Consider the following 23491-nt stretch of genomic DNA (forward strand, 5'->3'; position numbering starts at 1 on the left):
GTAGGGAAATGCCTTCCAGGAGAAATAATCCTATTTCCAATGTAAGCAGCTGAAGGGACTATGCAAACTGAGGAAAAAAAAAACCAAGGGAACAAGGATGTCTCCAAGATTCCAGCATTACTGTAACATTATAAAACAGGGATTGTCTTTGGCTCTTTCTAGCAACACACAGTTGGCATAATATTCATATTTATGTACAACAAAAAGTCTATCACACCTCTACTTGCATGACAGAAAGTGATAAAACTGGCCAATTCTTCCCTTAGCTGAACATTCACATAATTAACACACAGCAAAAGGACCTGAAAGCCAAACCAAATGAAGACAACGACGTGGATACCTTCCATCAATACCCCAAACTAATTACCTTCAACATCTGAACCACTCACACTCCTTAACTCACAGACTGTGCCACAAGCACCTCAAATAGGAGCAGGACTCAGCTCCAGGATCCTGTATTTGGAGTTCCATAGACCAGTGCTAGGGTTGCTGCCTGAAAAAAGCTGAACGCTGAGCCACAGCCAGCGTGGTGAAATTCAGCAGCAGCAGGACAAAGATAGTTACACAGATCAGCGAAAAACTTTGTGCTAATAAGCCCAATTAATATTTTTATGATACTAAAGTGATTTAGAGAATGATAGAATTCCTTATTCAAGAACTGTTAACTATAGAGGTCAAAGCACCAAGCTCATGCATTAACCACGGATGATGAACCAGAAGCCACAGTGATGACAGCTCATAAAAAACCTGGCAAGAGGAAGATGGAATGACTCTTACAAAAAAGGTGTTGAAAGAATCCGATGTTAAATGAAGATACAGGATTACCTACAATAAAATTGATCACCATCTCAGGAACACTGCTGAAAGCTGAACTCCAATCATCGTGGTGAGGTACAGCAGCAGTGCGAGCTTACTGGGAGAACAAACCCCAAGGAACAATGCTGACTGACCCAGAGATGCTCTGGAGGGACAAAAAAAATAAATGCCAGTGACAGAAGAAAAGTTTTGAGTCTTTCTCAAATTCCCTCTCAGTTTGTATCACCTAAATACTACCTTTTAGCTAAAAGTAGAATTTATCCCTTGGTTGGTACCTGCTATTTCCCTCGATGGATCAAATACATTATTTTTATTTATAAGAAAGGACTGATGGACTTGCGTGAGTTCTTTCAATTAATTTTATTGAGTAGCCAAATCTGATAAATTAGCACAGATAAAATAAGCATTTGCATGTGTTACAAATGGCTTTTTACAGGAATAAAACAGTGAAAATTACAAACTGTAAAAAGGAGGACAAGTAAATCCTGTCTGAAATTCGGAAGGGGGAAGATTTATAACTTCATACTGAAGATCAAATGTTTGAGTTCAGAAAACAAAGATTTAATATTACAATATTATACACTACTTTACAAAATTAAATTTACTATAAGGATTACATCCATAATAGTAAACAGAACCTTAAAATCACATTTAATGGTCCCTTATTTAACAGCCATTCTGCATCTTTGATTAAATTCTGTTAAGAAATTAATTCTAAATAAAAGTGAATTATTCTAGTTATTGCAACACAGTCTATGTGGACTTAGACTCAAATATATTAAATTAAAAACAATAATGAAAGCAAAGTAAAATAGATGGTAACAATGTTAGCTGAACACTATAATTTGTCAAATACAGAAATAGTTTTTAAAAAAAAAGTCTTCCACTAGAAAAATAGAGTACATTTGCAGTGGTAGAGTTGTCGTGCTGAGATCTAAGTACCAGAGCCACTCTTGCCTGTTTTTGCAGTTCATCTTCAGCGTCCTCATTTTGCAATTGTAGGTAAAAATGACAAATCACAGGTAGTTTGTGTGTTGATCTGACCTGCACTGCCCTTAGGGCGATACAAAGGGAACCAGCAGGTCTTTCCCACTGCAAGGGAATAAACTAAGGACATTCCACCCAGAATTTCTTCCAAGGTGAAGAGAACTCCAAAAGGGGTTCATCTGATTCTTGTTTATAACGTTTCACTCTGTAAAAAATTAGGGACCCTAATTCCAAGTTGTTAATTGCCACAAAGACTGACATCTTTAGCCATTAGTCTGATGTACGTAAAGCAATGAAGGAATCTCCAACATTTATGGGGTTATTTTAAAAATGAGGGATATAGTAGCAAAATACAGTCATAGTAAGAAACAGACTTTGGGTGGGCTGTGAGATGCAAGGATGATTTTCAACATCTGAGTGATAATATACCCAAAACACAAGTTTTAAGTCATAACCTATGCAACTGCATAGCTTCCATTTATGATTTAAATGGAGAGACCCCATTGCCCCAGGAAAAAAAAAAATCAGACTGTCAAAATTAAAAGAAAAAAAATTAAAAATAACCCTCTTCACTATGACAAGAAACTGTGCAATTTTCTGAAAAGCTGTTCAAGTAAATATACTCCTGTTTGCTATAGAGACAGCAGACAGGGAAGCTTAAATTGCTTCCATAATAATCTTTTCATGCTATTTTAGCCCGTTGTTCTGAACTTTAGCTTCTTGTGCTCAAGCGACAAGAACAATTTCCCCAAAGAAACTCCTCCCCTGAAAGTAAGGCAACTCCTGACAACCACGTGCAGCTACAGCCTGAAATGGGAGCAAACCATGACCCTATGATGTCCTTTGTATCACAACGTGTAAATTAACTAGCCTAATCACAGCACGGGTTTGAACACTTCCAAGTGTTCTACCTGTTCGAGTTACTTGCTGCAGGAAGTCGGTTTTGTGAGACTTTCAAGCTTATTACCACGATTAAACAAAAAAAAGCAAACCAGGATTTTTCCATGTGAAGCACTTCCACAGGCACAGGCATACAGTAACTTAAATATATTCTTTACATTGGCAGCTATCAGTGAGAGCTTAATCTGCAAAACAATTATCAACACGCTTTTATAAAGTTATCTTTGTATATAAATTTTCACTTCAAGTTCAATGTCAAGTTCCATCTGTAGCTCTGGCAGGGATCTGAGAGTATATTTAAAGCGTTTATTTGGTGCACAGTGGCTTTGGATTTAGGCTCATTACACAGCTGCAGTAAAAAAAAAAAAAATATTGCAAACTTCAAGCGTGATTCAAACCATAAACAGATCCTCAAATGCAATATAATATTTCTGTCTTTGGAGAAGTAATTTCTTCTCCAATTTTAACATCAGAATATTTAATGTTGTCTTGAAACATTAGGTTTGAAGTGCCGTCATACAAACAGGCTTCAGAAACACACTAGATTTTAGAGGTCTAACATTCAGTTAATGTAAACAAGAGCCAAAAGTCTACTAAACAGAAACCAAAAAGAATCTGAGATAACCCACCTCGCCCTTCCCCTCCCACACCATTCACATACTGAAATTAAAACTATTCTTTTTACTGAAGAAAAACCAAAGCTTGCCATCTACCTAAAGCTACTTTTGCTGCTGACTCAGCCAGACTTTAAAACGTGTTTCACACAGGGCCTGCTCCTCTCCACTATTTTTTAATTAGAATACTGAATCTTGTCTGGGTTAAGCTTACCTTTAGTCCTATTAGCCACAATCCCATCCAAGCACTGGATTCTACACTTCATAAACATTTGTTCGTTTCACAATGAACAGTTCTTTCATTGCTACTTTAAGCATGAACTTGAACATTGAGATGCTCTGTCTGTAATCACTGGATGCACTTAGAAAGAATCCCCCTGCAAAATCATGATCAGTATTTGTCAGGTTTTATATCTAGCAGCAAAAAAAATGGAAAAGAAAAAAAAAAAAAGGCAAAGAGTTACAGAAATATACATTTTGAACAACAAAGAACTCTTTATTTTACAAAATGTATTTCACCTTTTCAGTATTGCCTTTGTAAATGTACTTCATGCTGCAACTACTTACAGTAAAAACATGATTTGCAGCAAATTAAAGGTGCTTAACCAGTTCCAATAGTTTGATTTTTTTTTTTTTTTAAGGTACAATATTATGTAGTTGCACATTTGATTCTCAGATGTGGTCCTTTATTTGCTTTAGTTCGTTGAAATCACAGGGAGAACTTCGCATCAACTGCCTCAGGCCACAGATTTAATGAAGATACTACAAGCACAATTGTTCTTTACTGCAAAATCTTTCCTTAAAGAAGTGAGCCAAAGGCTAGTGTTTCATTTATTCACTTGCTGCTGTATATGAAGGAGGAATTCATAGTATGATAAGGCTGATTCTGTTCTGTCTTCAATCATATTTTGCAGAAAACTTGATTTCAATGGACTGTCATCCCTTAAAAATGAAAATACAAGTGTGTGAGTGAAATAAACGTTCACCAAGATGTACAGCACAACACATTCAAAAAGTTACAGGTCAAGTGGGAAGATATTTCAAGAGCTTAAGGTCCTATGAAAAGAGGCTCTCAAATAGCCGTTCTGATTAATCCCAACAAGTGCACTTATCAGCATTTACTTCATTTATCTGCCATTAACTAAAGATTTTTCCTTGACATCTAAGTCTTTTTCAGTCAGTGGAAATTCTAATTGGAGACAACTCATAACAAGTCATATCCATTGTCAAATCTGTTAGGCACAGCATGCACCATTGTTAAAACTGCCATTGAGATAGTTCAGTATGTGGTATCCAAATATGTATAGTTAAGACATTCCTAAAGAAGCACAAAGACTGTGAACAAACACTTACTTTATTATATATAGTATAGGAAAGAAAGGTCTCTGTTCTCTCAGCCAACAAATGAAAGCTGTTGTTCTGATGGATTCTGCAGTTTCAAGTTCTGGGAGATGTGTCTAGGAGGCAAAGGGTATCATTAATAAAAACATGATTTTTTTCAGAAAAACAGTAAAAGGAACACTTAAAATCACCCAACTCTATCCTCATGATGTATAAAGGAAACACAGACAGATATGTTTTATGATGTATAATTTTAGTCTGGTCTCCTTTGAAAGAGCTTGAAATCACAGAATCATAGTGGTTGGAAAAGACCTTTAAGATCATCAAGTCCAACCATAAACCCAAGACCACCAATTCCACCTCTAAACCACGTCCCTGAGCTAACCCTTGTCTAACCATCTGTTAAATCCCACCAGGGAAGGTGACTCCACCACCTCCCTGGGCAGCCTGTTCCAATGCTTGACTGCCCTTTGGGTGAAGTTTTTCCTCAGATCCAATCTAAACCTCCCCTGGTGCAACTTGAGGCCATTTCCTCTCATCTATCACTTGTTACCTGGAAGAAGAGACCCACCCCCACCTCTCTCCACCCTCCTTTCAGGGAGTTGTAGAGAGTGAGAAAGTCTCCCCTCAGCCTCCTTTTCTCCAGGAAACAGTCAAATGCACTAAAGTGGTATCAGCAATTGGCTATCAGAACGGTGATGACTGAGCTGCGATCGATACCTGTTTCATTGCAGAAACTGAAGGATTTCCTACTAAGGCGCTGTGTTTACTATTCCCAAGTATTCTCAGTCTGATCCCACAGTTCTGAGAAACTTAACCATTGCCAGCCTCTTCTTACTGTGCTTTCATGGGAAGATCTATAAAGTTTTAGCCTGGAGAAACTCCAAGAGAAGTAATAGCAATTATTTCTTTCCCTGAGTCTGGATTTATAGTGAATAATAACCAGAGGGCTAATATTTGAATAGTGATACTTTAATTCTCGTGAAAACAATATTCTGGTGACACTGTACAACTGGTGTACAGCAATGCAAGCACATACCATGTTCTGTGGTATTGAGCCATAATTTGGAACTCCAAGGACTTGGCTGATAAAGCTCTGCCCACAGTTCTTCCCAATCCACAGAAACATGACCTGAAAGATACCCAGCAATAACAACATTAACCCTACATAAAACCACACCTCAGCAGCCTCCTACACATTTTGTGTTCTCAGAAAGAATGCAACAAGTAAGTTTGGATACTTTTAAAAATCACCACCACACAACTTACAGAGCCAGCATCCATAAGGTAAGCACCATCCCTACTCAACTTCTCCACTGACAGCTGGAGAATAGGTGGCTGAGGTATAGTTCTGTCATTTATGTTAAGAGCCCCCTAAAAGAAAGGGCAAAAATTAAAACAGTGGTTCACATCTTCATGCACTGAAACAAGAACAAAGGTGAAATAAGAACAGGATGCATTGAACTGAATATTGAAGCTGGACCCTTCTTCTCAGTTTAGTTCAAGTCATACTTCAAGTGCATCATTTACTAACAAATCTCTTAATGTTTTATTTCGAGAGAGTGTACTTCATCAAGCTAATTAGTTCTAGAACTGGAATATCAGAATTGTAGTCTACAAAAGATGTGATTTCTAAAATTACTCAGGCTCTAACAAACATTTTCTCACTGTTCACAGGACTACTTTGCCATTTTAAAAGAAAGGAAGCTACAGAGGGACACAAAGTTAAAACATATGTTATACTGTCTTTACCTACATGTGATTTATAGTGCAAGATAATGACACAAGGCAAAGAGTGAGATCAGTTAGGAATAAACCTTCCCCATCCATCCATAGCCAGAGTTCATCCATCCCAAATCCAATCCCAAATAACAAATGCATAAAAGCAACAAATGGGGAAATATGAAACAGTAATTTTTAGCTACGTAGCTTTAACGTGGAAAAACTTGTGAGTTTTTAACACAAATTTATTTTCACATCATGCAAATCTTTGGGAGCAGACAAACAGACCACGTAGCAATGGAAATACTCACCTCATCTGTCAGATTATCAACTCTGTACAGACTGGGATGCGTCATGAGCATGAGGTAAACCAGGGGCTGGTTTTTCACTTGGCACATGGTGAAAATGCGTTCATCTAAACGTGCATTCGTCCCAGTTTGAAATGCTTTCTGCAAACAATCAGGCATTTAATTTGACCGTGAAAGCAAAGTGAGAGAAGCTGAATTTAGCACATCATCTATTGTTTATTTCTAACTTACTTAAAAGTCTTACATTTGAGCCATAAGTATTTCCTCAAAATATGGTACTTTACCACTACTATTTTACTTCCCACGTTGTTTATTTCTAACTTACTTACATTTACTTAAGTCTTACATTTGAGCCATAAGTATTTTCTCAAAATATGGTACTTTACCACTACTATTTTACTTCTCCCTTCAGTGTTTCACATACAAATCATACAATTCTCCTTATTCCCATTTCTGGGTCCTAGAATTTACCATGACCTTGCACCATCAATCCTTTCTAGAGAGAACTACAGCTGAGATGAAAGCAGCTAGAAATATGTTATCTTCTAACATACACCTCAGAAATGCTACTTGATGAAATTTAAAATAATAAATATTGGAGCAGTTTAGGATTGGCTTCAATGTACAGAATCTTAGGTAATTCTGGATTTACAATAAAGGTATAGTCCTGGCTTGGTGGGACAAATAAAACAAGCTGTAAGTGAAACATTGGCTCACTCTTCCTGCTTGACTGGGTCAAATGCTTACACAGTCTTCTCCATGAAAAAGCTGAGGTGTCAGTATGAACATCCCAGTAGCAACATGCTGGTTAATTCCTTATCAAGAGGTATGAATCAGAAAATTCTCTCTAGAACAGAAAGCCAGCTTGTCCAACACTTAAAATGACTTCTAGTATCAAATCAGGGAAATCCAATAAAAAAAATACTTACATTGAGCAAATACTGTGAAATGCTTTAAATATTTTGCAAGAACAGCCAGCCAAACACCTCTTTGCCAGCCAGCTAGTTCTCTTAATCCACACCCAACTGCTGTGTGGATCTACATTTCCAGAAATGCATAAAAATTAGATTCCTAAAAAACCACTCTACCAGTACCCCACCACATTCTCTAGACTAGTCACTATCTTTAATATTTTCCTGTTCCCTTGCTTCAAACATTTATACTTTTGTTTTTCTACATACTTCTAACCTCCCGCTTCTCAGCTAGATAATTCTCCATAGTGATATTCTTTAAACACCTTCTCTATCCCCTGTTGCTTTCTTCTGAAGGCAAGAGCAGAAGGCCCATCCATTACCTCGATACATTTGCTCCAGAAAATGCTCCAAATCCCTCAATTTTTCACAACATAACAGACTCCAAGATAAAAACACGTATTAACCACCTGCAAGATGGTATGTTACCTACCCAGGTCTGAGAAACAATTCAATAGGCTTTGTTCTACATTAAGCTTTAAAGACATCAAATTTGGGGCTGCAGAGAAATGGAACTGTTATCTTGAGAGAACTTTATCTGTGCAAGGAGGACTGTGACCAAATCTGTAAAATATCTCAGTACTCTAATGGCAAATTGCAGGAAGGGTGGTTTTGCTAAACAATTTAAGTCAAGCAACTTCTTAATTTTGAAGTCCTACAAAAATACTGAAAGAGAAGATAGATGCTGTGTTGTACATCAGAGAAATGTCCTTTTACTTCAGGTTGACATGATGCCTAACATGACATGATGTCTAACTAACAGCCAATTGTCCTCTTGCACAGCTTCCTTTTAACTCTTACCTGTTTTAAGAGTGCCAGTATATAAAGTGGAAAGAGCCGTAGTGAGTAAGGGGCCATGAGACCAGGTTGTTGAAGGCTTAGGACTGATGAACGGTAAGCAGATAAAGAATCGATCACTGCGTTGACCAAGGCATCCCGAGCATCACTCAAGGTAGCAGAAACTGATCGATCCACAGCTAAAAATAAGAGTACAAAGCTCAAATAAGAGGCTTTTCCTCCCTTGGTAGAAACACAGTCACATATGTTAACTTTTCTCATTTTAACATATACTCCTATGCATCTTACTAAGCTTTTACTACACTATAGAGGAAGTCAAGACAAGTGATTCTGAAATAAAGCCAGGGGCCCACGATGATGCAGCAGACTAAGACTAAGTCCAGGTGACTACAGAGAGCTATACTGATACTTTAACTAAGCCAAGCATTAAAAAAAAAATGAAAACCTCTTCAGTTTGCAACTTAGAAAGCACTCTTAGAAAGAGAGAATCTTTTCTTCTAATGTTACTCCCCAGAGGATTACTGCTCCAAGGTTTGGGGATATCATCCACACATATCCAAACACGCTTACCCATATTGGCTAACAGCCCAGTGATGGCTTGTACATCTGCCCCCAGGTAGACATCACTCAGTGTTGTGACAACAGGTAAGCACATAGTGTGGACACGAATTCGTCTTTCACCTGTCAGAACAAAAAAAAACCCAAACCCTGTAGTCTCCAAAAATAATTTTTGTTTTATGAAACAATATAAGAAATGCCACCATTTACTCAATAGCAAAAAAAAAACCACCCCAAAACAACAACAACAACAAATCCTAATTTATCATACAAGTGATCATCAGGCCATTTCCAGTAGCTTTTAAAAACAGTTAGCTCTCAGTTTCTGTGTTAAGTCTACCTATTTTCAGACCAAGTTTCCCAAGAAACTTCTTGGTCTGGAAGGAGCAGTAACATCAACAACACGCAGTAACACATCACAACTAACACTGCCTGTGTACCTTACCTTTGCTGGATGTGTACAGGAGAGCTGACTGAAAAGAAACAACTTGCATATCAGTAAGACTCTCTTCTACTGACATTTGCACAGCATATCCCGCGTCTGGGTTGACGTTGGGTAACGACAACAAGTCTGTAGATCGTACAAAGAAGTTCCCATGGAAAGTGTGGATGGAAAGACCTACAAGAGAAGCATTTTTCAGAAGGGCAGTTAATGACAGAACAAGGGGAAATGGGTTTAAGCTGAAAGAGGGGAGGTTTAGATTAGATATTAGGAAGAAGTTTTTCACTGTGAGGGTGGTCAGACACTGGAACAGGTTGCCCAAGGAAGTTGTGGCTGCTCCTCCCTGGAAGTGTTGAAGGCCAGGTTGGATGAGGCTTTGAGCAACCTGGTCTAGTGGAAGGTGTCCCTGCTGATGGCAGGGGGGTTGGAACTAGATGAGCTTTGAGGTCCCTTCCAACCCAAACCATTCTATGATTCTATGAATCAATTTTCTTTTTATAGTTGTGAAGTGCAGACACCATTTATACATCTGCCATCACTGTTAGATGGCTCTGTACCAGAATGTTAAGACCCTTCTCAATGAAATAAACTTATCTTCAGGAAAGGTAAATATCCCAAACAGACAAGTGATCCATAGAACCCACAAAGCCTAGCAGAAACCTGGAATCTGGAAATTAAATCAGTGTAGAATAGTTGTAAGTCTCTAGATTATAAAAACAGTCCCTTGTTGAAACAGCAGTCCAACAAAATTTCCATTGTAAAATGGAACTTGGATGCCAGTAAAGATACTGCAGATAAAATTCAGTATGAGGAATCAAACTGTACTTTTCTAATCTTTTGTCTTTTAACCATTTCACCTTATATGACAGCCAAAATACCAATCAAAACATTCCCAAATAACAGCAAATACTCGCTTCCCCCTCTCTTCCCACTAAAAATAAATAATAATTAAAAAAAATGGTGTTCAAACCTTTGGTGCATCTTATCCTCATGACAGCCTCAAACCCAATTTTTCTAGTTAAATATCGTTTCAGTTCTTTTTGCAATTTCTCCACCTGGACAGGGTTGTGTTTATGATGGTAGGACTGGTAGTAATAGACACTGCCTGCAGAATACCTTGATATACAACCTGAAACAAAACCAACATATGTTGGCAGAGTGCAGACAGTTTCTGCTGTGGTTTTTAAATATACCAGTTGAATGCAATAGTCCTTTTAATTATTAAACTGTTCACATCTGCAAATAGTTCTGTTACACAGCTATAGACCTGCATACAGAGACACAGATGTAACACAGCTGTATGTTCAAGTATGTGTATATTTTCAGGTGACAAACAGTTTTCCATTGGCCTGAAGTTACAGGTACTTTGTCATTTGGAAGTCTGGTTAAATGAAGAAGAAAAATAATTAAAATGCTAATAAAGCTTACTCTAAAGATGGTGAAAAGGTATAAAAGAAGGAAAGTATTTCAGCCACTTCTATCAGGATCATAAGAATCCTCAATCACTAAGAAAATAATAAGAAAACAGCTAGGTTAAATCAGGGGAGACAAAGATTCCATTCTATTCACTGTCCCTGCTCATCAAGGATGAATTTGCACCTTAACAGACTAGATTCCTTCAAATCAGGTTCATACACAATGTTAATGTAGATTCTATGTATTTGCCAAAAGTACAAGAGTTACACGCTCCCAAACAGCTTAATATGACTCACCTAGAGAAGCCAAGTCAGAATATTGTCCACTAAGAAGAAATAAATCCACTGCAACCTGTTGGCCTGAGCAGTCCAAGGCTAACTTCTTGTAAAAATCAGTCGATGGTGTCAGATGTATGTCCTGTTAATGCAACAGAGTATTACAAAATACAAATAAAATTCAAACAAAATTTACTGCCTGTTTTCAGGGACATTAATAATCGATCCTCCATCACTGATTACAGGGATATCTTAAAAAAATATAATCAGATCATTAATCTGTGTTTATAAAGCTTGGGGTTTTTTTTTGTTGTTGTTGTTTCTACTACTTTAACAAAGGAAGGTTAACCACAAAATTAACCCAGAAAAGGCAATTCCAGTTTTTTTGTTGTTTCTACTGCTTTAACAAAGGAAGGTTAGCTCAGCAAGAGAACCACAAAATTAACCCAGAAAAGGCAATTCCAGAACCACCTACATGTACAGAACAGAGTAGTCAGTTCTCTCAACCTTTCTGCTTTTCTAACCTTTGCAGTCGCTCTTTGGTTTGGCTCTTCTCGTGACTTTAGTGCTCCCATTCCCACTGATGGAAGCTGTGTCTGGAAGACAGAGATTCTCCCTCCAGTGGGAGACATGAGTTTAAAGGCAGCTTGTAATGCAGGTCCCAGAGCACTCTGAGTTTCCAGGGACTTGGTAAACATCTGTGGCAAGGTCCTCAACAGATCCTGAATCAGCTACAGTTGAGAAAACAAAAAAATATTAACACTTAGGATTTTTCTTCTTTATAGAGCTGATTGCTGAACATACATAAACATGTATTAACACTTCTTATATTAATTGTGTAAAGAAAAAGCCCTAGCTAAAGTCAAATATTGGCTTGTTCCAGGTTGGCAAATGTTTACAGTCACACTGATAAGGTTAAAGACCTCTTTTTCCCACCTCAAACGTGGTTTTTAAACTGTAGGTGTTAATGAGCATTAAGAAATCCAGAAATTATCAAGCACATCTCAAACTGTATGAACGTCACTAGTTATTTAAGATAGCCCTTACCTCTTTATTTTCATTTAAATTTACTAATAAGTTTTCTGGCATTGGTATAAATACATCTGGAAGGAAAAAAAAAAAAAAGAAGTGTTTAAGTTGTTTTTTAAAAACACATCAAGCTTTCCCTAATTGTATTTGCCAACCATTATACCTACTGAAAAAAAGAATACAGTATCGGTGTGTAAACCCATTTAAACCCCATTATGTGGATTTATTTTTTTATCATGAGCATGAATGCCATGTTAGAGCAGCAGTCAGAGTTGAAGGATAATCAAGACTATTAAGTAAAAACAAACAGTGAAGATTTTCTAGTGTTCATTCATAACACACAGTGAACAGTGACTTGAAACTAAAGGCAGAAGAACAAGCACCAAGCATCAGTCACCACAGAATCTATTGCAGTTTACCAAGCATCAGTATTTGGGATCATAAGAGCAATCTAGATAATTGTACAAATTAAACTTAAAGCTAGGAAGGTTGTCTTCATGTTTTAAGTCATGAAGAGCCACAGCATTGCTCAGACACAAGGGGTTTCATAAACGAACACAGAGATAATGCTACTTCTAAAGCCATTACTAGAGACTAATGATCCAATCCAGAAACTCCCACCAGATACATTTTTTTACAAAGGCTTTCAAAACCAGCAGTCATTAGTAGATACTAATCACAACAGTGATTTCTGCATACCTTCAATATCTGAAACTATAAGCATCTGAGGCTGAGAGAGACCTTCCTGAAGACTGTAGAAATGGATTGTGCTGTCAAATGTTATGAAGCCTATTTTTGTTCTAGTGTTCCCAGGAAGCCTAAAAATGAGACATATGGTGTTCAGCAAGATGAAATTTCATTTCTGCAGGCTTTTTTCTTTTTTTTTTTTTTAACATCCACTGCACCTGTCCAAGTTTGTTACCAAGTAGTGAGCTTAACAGCTACACTGCAACAGCTTGACTAAGTCATTTTGGAGGGCATAGGGTGGGGAAGAGAGGAGCTCATAGTAGAGTCACCTACCAGACACTCAAGAGATTTTTTTAAGAGGGTAAAATGGCAGAAAAAGAAGAAACAAGCTACAAAATACCAAGCAGCATTTCTGTAAGTTCAAACAGCATATATTTTCTGAAAAGTTTATTAGAAGTATGCTTTCCTTTCAGCAAATACTTATCAACATTTCAGCCTTTAAAAAATATAGTTCAAGAGCCATCCATCATAAACATGATGTTTATTCCTTTTTGGTATTGGTGAAGCAGATAGAAAAGAGCCACACTGAGAAACAAGCCTCCAAATTACCTTTTATACCAGTGCAGCTGTGATGGATAAAAAGACTACAGCTTTACACTATATGTTAACACAACACTGGCCATTGCTAGCCAACACTGGGAAATTTCTTCTGTCATGCTGATGTCTATCACAAGTTTTGTAAGAGGAACAAAAATAGGGGATTCTAAGAAAAATGTACTTACAAGTCAAGATTGTCTAACAAGGTCTGGCAGACTGTATTCAAGTATCCTGTCTCTATTGCATTATGAGAGACATCAAACACAAAGAGGTACACGGGTGGTTGAGGTGGACGTAGCTGAACAAAGAAAAGATCACCTTTCATTTTCAAAATGACATTTATTAGGTTGGGTTTATTCATTCCACTTCCAAGTTTAAACTATTAAAACAGCACACAGATGACAGCTAAAATTTCTAAAGGCATTTGTCTCTTATTGGGTAATTCTACAATTACAGATCTCTTCCAGAAGATTTGCAAACAATTGCAGATTTTAAATACAGAAGAACTTTTCTAAACATTTATGATGTCAAAGAAGAACTATCTGAAGTTCTTCTCAAGAGTTTTCAGATACACTCCTTGAGGCAACAACTGTTCTACTGAGCTGGAAACCATCCTCTCTAACAAGGCTTTTTTCTGGAAATAAGACAAAGGGAAAGAATAACTAAGAGTAACTAAAGCCTTACCATGTATTCAGATGGAGCCATAAACTCAATAGTAGCATTCTGGACTTCAGGTCTTTTATGAGGTTCTCCATAAACTCTTGTCACAGGATTATACATGAATTCTTCAGGAACTATGAGGATAAGTTTATATATTATTATTTCACATTAGTATTAACTGTAGTGCATTTTAAAACAAATACATCAACTCTTTTGTGCCTGTTGGAGAACTAACTACAAAGGCAGCTACTTTGTCACCTGCTAGGGTACCTTGGGAGACCATGTCACACTCGCTGAGCTCCACTACTGACACCATTGTCTTTGCCCATAGGAAATATTTCTCATACCTCACAGACGCAGCGTGACTGACAACAATCCCTAGTACTGATATGGCCAACAATATAATAGTCTCAAAGGTGAAGGTGGGACAGGTTCACCTGAACAATTTAAAGCAATAAGCACATTTAAAACCTACCATCGTTCACTCTATAGCACAAATTGCATTTCCACCTCCTTTGGTCTAGAAAGCTGACAAAAGGGTTAATGTACGTCCGGCAGGAACGGCATCTCACAATAGTACTTGAAGTGACCACTGGCAATTGCTGGAAAAGAAAAGCTTCCTGTTTTAAAGCATCACCACACCACAGCTGTTCATCTACCATAACAACATCATCTATGCTGTGCTTCCTGGTTAGCTAGTCAAAGCATATTTGTTGAAGAACGAAGTATTTGTGTCTCCTCACAGCACCCCCTACAATTCCTTAATAAGACTGGTTGGAACTGAGCTTTAACCTCTTTGGTTGGAGCCAAACTTGGACTCTGAAGTCTTGAATTTTACATTGATGGTTTAAGACCAAGTCCTATACCCAATACAGATCAAAAAAATGAGGAAAAAACCCTCACATTTTTGAAAAAAATTACTTAAATTGTGAAAAATAACAATGTTTAAAAGAGGCAATCCTAAATTCACAGTGTCTTCTGGTTATCCAAGGACATCCAAACCCCTTTAACTTTGTTAATTCTTAATTAAGAATTAGTACTGGGTTTGGTACAAGAAATCAGTAACTACAACTGATCTGTGACAAGATGAAGGTATCTAAGCAATACTGGAATTTAGATGTGTTGCTTTCTGTCACAGTCCGGGTGCTGTGCTGTCTCAAAGATTCTGGGTTTTTTTGAGGTTTAGGAGTTTTATTTTGTTTTGTTTTTTTAATTAAGAAGTGAGGCTTGAAAGTTTAAAAGTGGCACAGGAGAAAATTTCAGAAAAATTACAATGATCTGTATGGAACAGGGAAATTTCAGTTACCAGGGTAATTTTTCTGGACCAAGATTAGCCAATGTCACTTGCCCTCCTTTTAGAATTCATTGTCCAGCTCTAGATTTTAATACAGGCATAGTTGATATTTCAGCATTTAAAGTCTGGAATATTTGTCATACCGATAAGTCTTTGAAAGGATGAAGCAGGAGCCCCAAAGGAAGTTTGGCTTTATTCAATAAGGCCTGAGTTTGAGGAATGTTAGTCAGGGTACAGCGGAACAACCTACATGGAGGACAAAGGATTATTTTCAGAGGCTTTCAGATAATAAAACGATGGTTTCAGTAGTACAGAGCATCCTTTATATTTTTCTAGAGTTGTTGATAGTGAATTTCCACTTCCAGATAAAGTATCTTCTCCAACTCTGTCAATTTGATCTGTTTTAGTCTGAGCTTGACCCACAGTACATACTTTGAGTCCTTATTTTATACACATGCTCTTTACACAGACCCGAGTGGCATTTTAGTCACTCAAGTCAAAGTTAAGCCTAACAATGGTCAAAGTTGCACCAAACCTCTATATACTAAGTGTTATTTTGGAATATCAATTTGAGGTGGCCTTATATACAAATCTGTACCAGCAAAGTTTAAAATGTTGCCTTAAAACTACACAAAGTGCAGATACACACGGTACTTTTACAAACCTAGTCCACCTTGTTTGACCAACTTCACAAAGAGTCTGTTATTTCCTTTATCCATCATAAAAGACTCACAAAGAAGGAGTACCTGCTTATACACTGGCTGGTTGGTCTCCTCAGAGAGTTGACTTGAATAATCATTCCATTTACTCCACTGTTTTAACTGGTGACTTTAATACGGAGGTCACTCATGCTTCCACGTTCACAATCTTTTTGGTGTACCTCACTCAAGTGCATTAACTCCTATTTTGTATCTTTTCTAAATCATATTCATTACCAGCTATACTGTAATTTATTTTATTGTACCTATCTATAGCTGCCTTGCAAGCAATATTTTTCCTCATACCTTCTACACAGATAATTTTCCTCACTTCAACATTTAAACCACTTACCGCCTTTATCGTAACACAGTGAAACCCAAAAACATTTTGAATGTTTTCTACTCACAAAATTAATGAAATGTTTTTGTGAAGTTATGTTTACAAGTAGTAATTTATACTTCTACTTGTTCTGATGAATTATAGCAAATGGATAGTCTTACTCGGGATTACAGTTGAGCTTTTGGATGTCTTCATGCAAGTTTGGGACAGGAGCCTTCAAGAGGGTCGTAGGAAGAATATTTCTTTCTTGAAGAAGATTCACAGGTCTTAATCCTTCTTGCTGTAGACTCAGGCTACCCATAGATGCAGTTAAGTGATTAGTGCCCAGGGCAGGCTAGAGTCAAATGAAATTTCAGAAATTAACATCAATTATTTGGATGAAACCCACAGTTCATTTAAAAAGTAAGTTTCCCTTTCAGTTTTTTTTTGTTTGTGTATTAACTGCCATTGTAATAGAACGATATACTTAGAAATACTATTTGTTACATAAACTTGGACTTTGGTGTGTAACATAACAGAGGGAAAAATTATCATACATTTGCTACAAAGCTCTTGAAATACAAAGACTCAACTGGCAAAAGCGTTGGTCAATTTGCTTTGAAAGTTCAGGGGAAAAAAAACCAAATACTTCAGCTAACAATAGCAACCCAAGGGAAGAAAAACACACCCAAAGCAGCTGAAAGATTTAATAAGAAATATCCTGAACAGATTTGCGGATAGAACACTAGAGAAAGAGCTGGCACACAGCTTTTCCACACTGGTATCAAGCAAAAGCATTACTTTCAGGCTACATCTATCATCTTGAACAAAGAGTTCACCAAAGAGCAAACCACAGAAGCAGCACCCCATAGATACACAACACACACCAATCATCATTTCTCTTTACCAACATGCACCATGGCTAGTAGTGAGATAAAAAAAACAGACCACCTTTACCTGGTGGAAATGTTTTGATCCATCTGGATATTGCAAAGCAGATGTTTGCATTCCTGGTGCTCCTGGTGGAGAAGTATTTTGGTAGCCTGGAGGTAAGGTAGGGTAAGAATACCCAACACTTCTATTCATCTTCAGATTTGGGGGTGCAGGAGAAGGATGTGGAGTTGCTGGAGATAAAGTAGACAAATACTGGAAGTGAATGGCTGAAGAACTGCAGTTTGCTCAGTGCTTTAATACAGCAGGAGGCCTTTTTGTGGTTGTTTAGTCTCTAAGGGTAAACAACTGACAACTGCAGTCAACTCTGCAAAGTGCTCTTAACTGCTTTACCAACTTACAGGCAGAGACAGGCTCGTTGTCAATGCTTCCCATTTCAGACTGAGTTTCGAGACAAGACATCGAACCAGGTATATGTTTCTACATAAAAACCTGAACTTTTAAAACTTTTAAACTTTAAAAACAGTTTAAACTTTTAAAACAGTTTAAACTTTTAAAACCTGACTCTTTTAAAACAGTTATGTGACATTAAACATTTTTAATCCCAAAGCCTTACCCATGAGGCCACCACCTTCTATCGCATCATAGCTGTTTTGGACCACAGACCCATCGTTGGCAGCAGATGAAGTATCACCTATTAAAAAAAGACATTCCCAGTAAAAAAATTTTCACAAGTTACTAAGAAGTTGTAATGAGGTAACTGCAAAGAAATCCTACTTGCTGGATGAATATGAAGATTAACATAGTTTGGATCTACTTGGTTTGTGTCCCAGGATGACACTGAATGAAATATACATCTTTGCCTCCTCCTCACACAAGCTTCCCCTGCTGATGTGACCTCCACAAAGGACATTCATAAAACCCCACAATCTTTTTTTCAAGGAAAACAAAAGTCCCTACACTTCTGGCTGAATGATTTTTTTTTAAGATGACTTTAGATTAGGTATTGATCATAACTTCCAAGCTAATATGGCATAAAGTGTCAGGGGATACTCCCTCCTCATCAGAGGAAGTGTCTGTAGGCTAGCTGCAGTTTTCAAAGTACCCTGGAATTTAGGTACTGAGTTCCCTGCAGAACTTTTTCCATTGCTAATTCACAGAAACACCAAATTCCTTTCACTTAACACACTTAGCCCAGAATTGTTCACCAAACACCAGCACCTCTGATTTGGTCACATATCAGTTAAGCTACAAATTCCAGCTGAGATAAGAAAAACCTTGAAATTGAGAGAGGGCTGCGAAAGGACAGCTTTTTGTAAGTTAACTATGTCTAAATACACAAAACCAATTATCTATTGTTAAGGAGCAGCAGTTACTCAATTTACTTCTTATTATCATTAAAATCTTCAAAGATGACCCAGCGAAAGGAACTTACATATGCTGAATCTTGCTAGTAGGCAGCAGTCAACCTACTTCACAGACTAAACATTTCTCTCTCTCCAAGAGCTCTGGAATTTTTTCTTTTCATTATGAAGAAAAGACTTTCTAGATGAAAGCATTTTCTAATGCATTTCATATGTTCAAAACAAAGCTAAATCTGAATATACTATTCTGGTACTCACACAGCTACCACAGACAAGAAACTGTCCATCTGAACATGCCAAGGAATCAACAGTTGTGACAGAACAAACTATGTATGTAAAAATAAAACTGCTAGCTATGGCATGGCCCCATCTAGCAATGGAACTGCAGGTCTGTTTGATACAGAGCCCTGATGAGTTCCTGAGCAAGGGCATATTTGTGCAGGGCCCACAGGAGACAGAGAAAGTGGGATATGTGTCATCAGCAGCTGACACTGAACAGTCTCTACTAACAACCTCCAGAAAATGAACAAATCCAACGTGTGTGTGTTTCAGAGGTTTGACACAGAAGGGAAAAATAAAGTACAGCTACGTAAACAGGCAAGGAATTGAAGGGTTCACATTTTAGCTTTCCCTGCAGAATAAAACAATACAGGAAGTTATACACAGATTATGTCCTCCACAGCAGTCAAGAATGCAGAGAAATCAGAATTCCAATATCATTTTAGAAATACTAAGAATAAAAAAAGATGGCAACTCTGAGAGATACAGACATGTTAAATAGCACTTAGAAATCTATTTTGAAGTGTTAATTTTTAATTTTTTTCCCCCCAACAACTGTCAACAAGAAATATTTTACTTCCTTCCCAGTCCTTACGTGCTCCTTTCAGATCAAATTACGATGTATTAGTATCAGTTTCCTTATTTGAGTGTCTAATAGAACAATGTACTTGACTTGAAAGGTTGCATATTAGAGCAAGTTGTAATGTTCAAATTCAACAGAGCAAATTATTTCTTACCTTCTTGATTTGCAGCTGAATTTATCAGAGGCTGTGTATTAGGTGGTCCTGTTATCCCTGTCGATGGCCTAATTAAACGTTGACCACCAACTGGTGGAGGTCCTAAAGGTGGCCTTGGAGGTGGGTGGAGTGGAGTTAAAGGCTGAGTCACTGGTGGAGGTGCAGATCCTGTAAAAAGATTAATTTTGGGGCAGAGTTTAACCCAGCTGAAAAAGTCACAGATGTTTTGTAACAAAACACACAGATTGAACTATAAATATTCCTATTACTCAAATGATAAGCAGCATGAGATACCTAAACCTTGAAGTGCTTCTAGAAGGTTTCACAACTTCAGACTGTTTCCATCATGCTCTTCTCATTCTGGGTTCCTGCAGCTATTATCCATGATCTCTGTCAGCTTTTTGTTGCTATTGTTGGTAAGAATTTCAAGAGGCACAGAAAGCATCCCAACTTAAATTACTAAGTCTGGGCTTTATATAAAAAGTTATAGTACTGCTCCATATTAGAGAACAACAAACTAGTAAGAGTCTAAACAGATTCCTTTTGACAGGATGTTCATCTTCCACTTCAATAATCTGACACAAACAGCAATGTACAGATTCTGTAACTACTAAAATTACTTGGGGAAAAGATTTAACTTGGAAAAGCACCAGCAATGTGCAGTTTGAATAAACCTGCTGTACGAGTGTGAGGTGTTTTGCTCTTTAATGTTTAACCCTTCATGTTAAGTTTTTAATTGCTTCTGTTTTAAAATTCTAGGACCTTCTCCAGACAAGACATTTAGAAATCAAATTGCTTTTCTTCCCTTCAAATAATGCCATATCCTAAGAGCACCTCACCCCTTTGTTTTATTGTATTATTCCAGAGGCCAGTACAACTGCCCTTGAACTCTAGGAAGACACCAATGTATTTTAATAGATGAAAAGTTAGCTTTTCAAAAGGTAAGGCCAAATTGTCCAGTATCACCAAGTCTCAACACAGCACAGAAGCCTGTAAGCCATACACAAAAGTATCCTGACAAATTCCCCACCACACAAAACATGCAACTTCACGAGCCTACACAGGATGGTCACATTTAAAGGAGGAGGAAAGGGGAAAAAAACCCAAACGAAACCAAATAATCACATCCAGTGAAGTTATCTGTTTGTTCACTTAGTGTTTGACACTGCAGAGCTAATTAATAATTGTAATATGCAGACAAAACTATCACAGAACTTGGAAGAGATTCTGTGTCTGAGAGGCTGTCTGAAGTCAGCCATGCAGGCAGGGAGCTGGCAGACCTTCCTTCTAAGAACGAGCACGATCAGCAAACTGAGCTAAATTAATTTGAAAAGTGATCATTGTTCTACAAAAAACTACCAGGGAAATTGCTCAGGAGGATTCATGGTTGAATGGATATACAAATCATCCTATTCCAGACAATCCCTCTTATTTTGTATGCCACTTTCCAAAATGTCCCATCATTTTCCTCACTAATTCCAAATTACTAATTGTTTATTCCAATAAACTGCCAGAAATAATTTCATAAATTCTATGAGCTTAAGACAGTTTGAATATCATAACAAAATCAGTCAGGCAGATAACAAAAAACTAGCATCAAGAAAAATCTCTAACGAGTCTAAAATCATTTCACAAGAAAAAAATATTTGCTTTAACATTTAAAATATTTCTGTAACTCGTTATCAGCACGCTCAGAAGGATGGTTAGAAAGAGCTCTACAACAACAAACAGCAGCTTGGCAAAGAGAAACTTGGGTATTAACTTTGTTTCCGTAATAATCACAAGTTACACAAGAAGGTTATTTAGTGTTAGAAAAGCTTTTTGTGACTGAATATAGCAGCTCACGAGCAGCGGAAACAGGAGGGGTAATTCTTGGCATCTCATGGTTTCAGAGAACTTTCTAAAGACTGACAATTATTAGGGTTATTATTATTATTATTATTGGGGAGGTTTAGATTAGATATTAGGAAGAAATTTTTCACTGTGAGGGTGGTGAGACACTGGAACAGGTTGCCCAAGGAAGTTGTGGATGCTCCTCCCTGGAAGTGTTCTTGGCCAGGTTGGATGAGGCTTTGAGCAACCTGGTCTAGTGGAAGGTGTCCCTGCTGATGGCAGGGGGGTTGGAACTGGATGAGCTTGAAGGTGCCTTCCAACCCAAACCATTCTATGATTCTATGATTATTAGATAGTGAAAAATTCCAAGTTTGGAGGAAGGAAGCTTTCCATTCAACTGGTCTCTATTTCAATGGCATGGAATGCTTTGCAGTTTTTTTTCCCAGGCTGTGCTCAAGTTATTTGCATCAACCTGACTGAGGATGTTCCTGAGAACTACCTGTATCAAGTGATTAACAGAAAGGCTAACGAGTTTTAAACTGCAAAAGATCACATTCACTAAACAGGACTAGTTTTCAGCCATGAAGTCCTCGCTTGATTGAAGCATGCTAAAGCTCCAACAGCCACCCCAAGGAGTGGTGAAGGTCACAGAAACAGCATTGCTCACGCACAGCTTCCCAAAACGAGACACCATTGAGGAGATACCTGCTTCAGACCTGCGGACAGAACTTCTATCTCTCATCCAAATAAACCACGCTAGTGTTTGTGACGTGCATCTTCTCAAAGCATCTGCTTTGACAACCTCATTCCACAAGCAAAATGGCATTTGCAGAGTAAATTCTCTATTTTTTTTAAAAAAAAAGGACACTGAGAAATGAGTCTTGGCAAAATATCAAGCAGTTATAGTTACCTGGCTTCAGATAGCTGTTCTGAAGAGGAGGTCCTCCCGGAGAAGCAGCATACTGGTAACTTCCTGGAGGATTTGTATTTCCTGGTAAGGATGATGGTGGCTGAGCTGACCCTGTCCCCATCAAGTGACCCAAATGACTTGTTTGAGACCCACCTTGCTGACTGACTGGAGTCTGGCTGTACTGCCAGTTGGAAAGCACTGGTGAGTTAGCTCCAGGAGGAAAGCTACCAGCAGATGATATAGCAGCTGAGTTTTGCAATGGAGGCAGTAATACTGGTGGAACAGGACCTGTCTGTTGTACTGGTGACCCAGAAAAAGGTGTCACTGGTGGTCTATTCAGAGTCTGCCCAGGTCCTTGATAATTGTTTAATTGGGAAACATTCTGAGAGCCACTATAGTTATACTGTCCAGAGGACTGATGAGGAGGAGCCTTCGCCGGCATCTGATGTGGATACGATCCTGGAACTGAAGGGCTGTATCCTTGGCCACCTGATGAATGCATCAGCTGATTTTGAACAGGACCTGGAAGGAAAAAAAAAACAAACCAATAAACCCTTTAGAAACTCAGTGTTGTGTGTCACTGGTGAAAATAAGGATTTTCCTGGCAATCTCTTTCCTTAGGATTTTATTAGACTCCAAGTTTTGTTGTTTGGTTGGGTTTTTTTTTTAAACAATCAGGTGCAAGTGACTGAAATACTGCTGCAGGGGACATGAATTTGGTAGGATTTTGCTATCAACACTTAGATCTTTGTTTTGTTTTGATTTTTTTTGATTTATTTTTTTTTTACAGTAGCCTCCTAACCATTAAGCATTCCAACTCCTGAGCGAAATCCATCCTCCTGGACTGACATTCACACACACATGATACTATTTCCATCTTCAGAAACACCCAAAAGCAAGCAGAGCGAAGAGGAACGTTCTCCCACACAGCTGGCAGCAGTACAAGCGAGCAGACCGAAAGTGGAAGCATCCATTACATCATAACTCGGTTTCACTTGATGATTGACACCAACTTAAAACTTCAGCTTAAGGCAAAGACAGGAAC

At 37.9% G+C, this 23491-nt stretch overlaps 1 protein-coding gene across 1 annotated transcript; it reads right to left on the bottom strand.

Moving 5' to 3' along the window:
- Positions 1 to 3769: 3769 nt before the first annotated feature.
- SEC24A (SEC24 homolog A, COPII component) lies at positions 3770 to 22968 on the bottom strand (the record flags this gene model as incomplete). Its single annotated transcript, XM_010175354.1, has 22 exons — positions 3770 to 4259; positions 4671 to 4774; positions 5698 to 5790; positions 5928 to 6032; positions 6692 to 6829; positions 8461 to 8636; positions 9028 to 9138; positions 9461 to 9634; positions 10428 to 10586; positions 11170 to 11290; positions 11673 to 11879; positions 12196 to 12251; positions 12877 to 12995; positions 13647 to 13759; positions 14146 to 14255; positions 14597 to 14723; positions 15559 to 15661; positions 16615 to 16787; positions 17390 to 17556; positions 17940 to 18017; positions 19704 to 19871; positions 22447 to 22968. Coding segments are annotated over 22 exons (3239 nt in total), but the record flags the coding sequence as incomplete, so codon positions are not given.
- Between the last annotated feature and the right edge of the window lie 523 nt (positions 22969 to 23491).

This window comes from Antrostomus carolinensis, unplaced genomic scaffold (genome assembly GCF_000700745.2).
Source record: "Antrostomus carolinensis isolate BGI_N321 unplaced genomic scaffold, ASM70074v2 scaffold14569, whole genome shotgun sequence".
NCBI classification, from domain to species: Eukaryota; Metazoa; Chordata; class Aves; order Caprimulgiformes; family Caprimulgidae; genus Antrostomus; species Antrostomus carolinensis.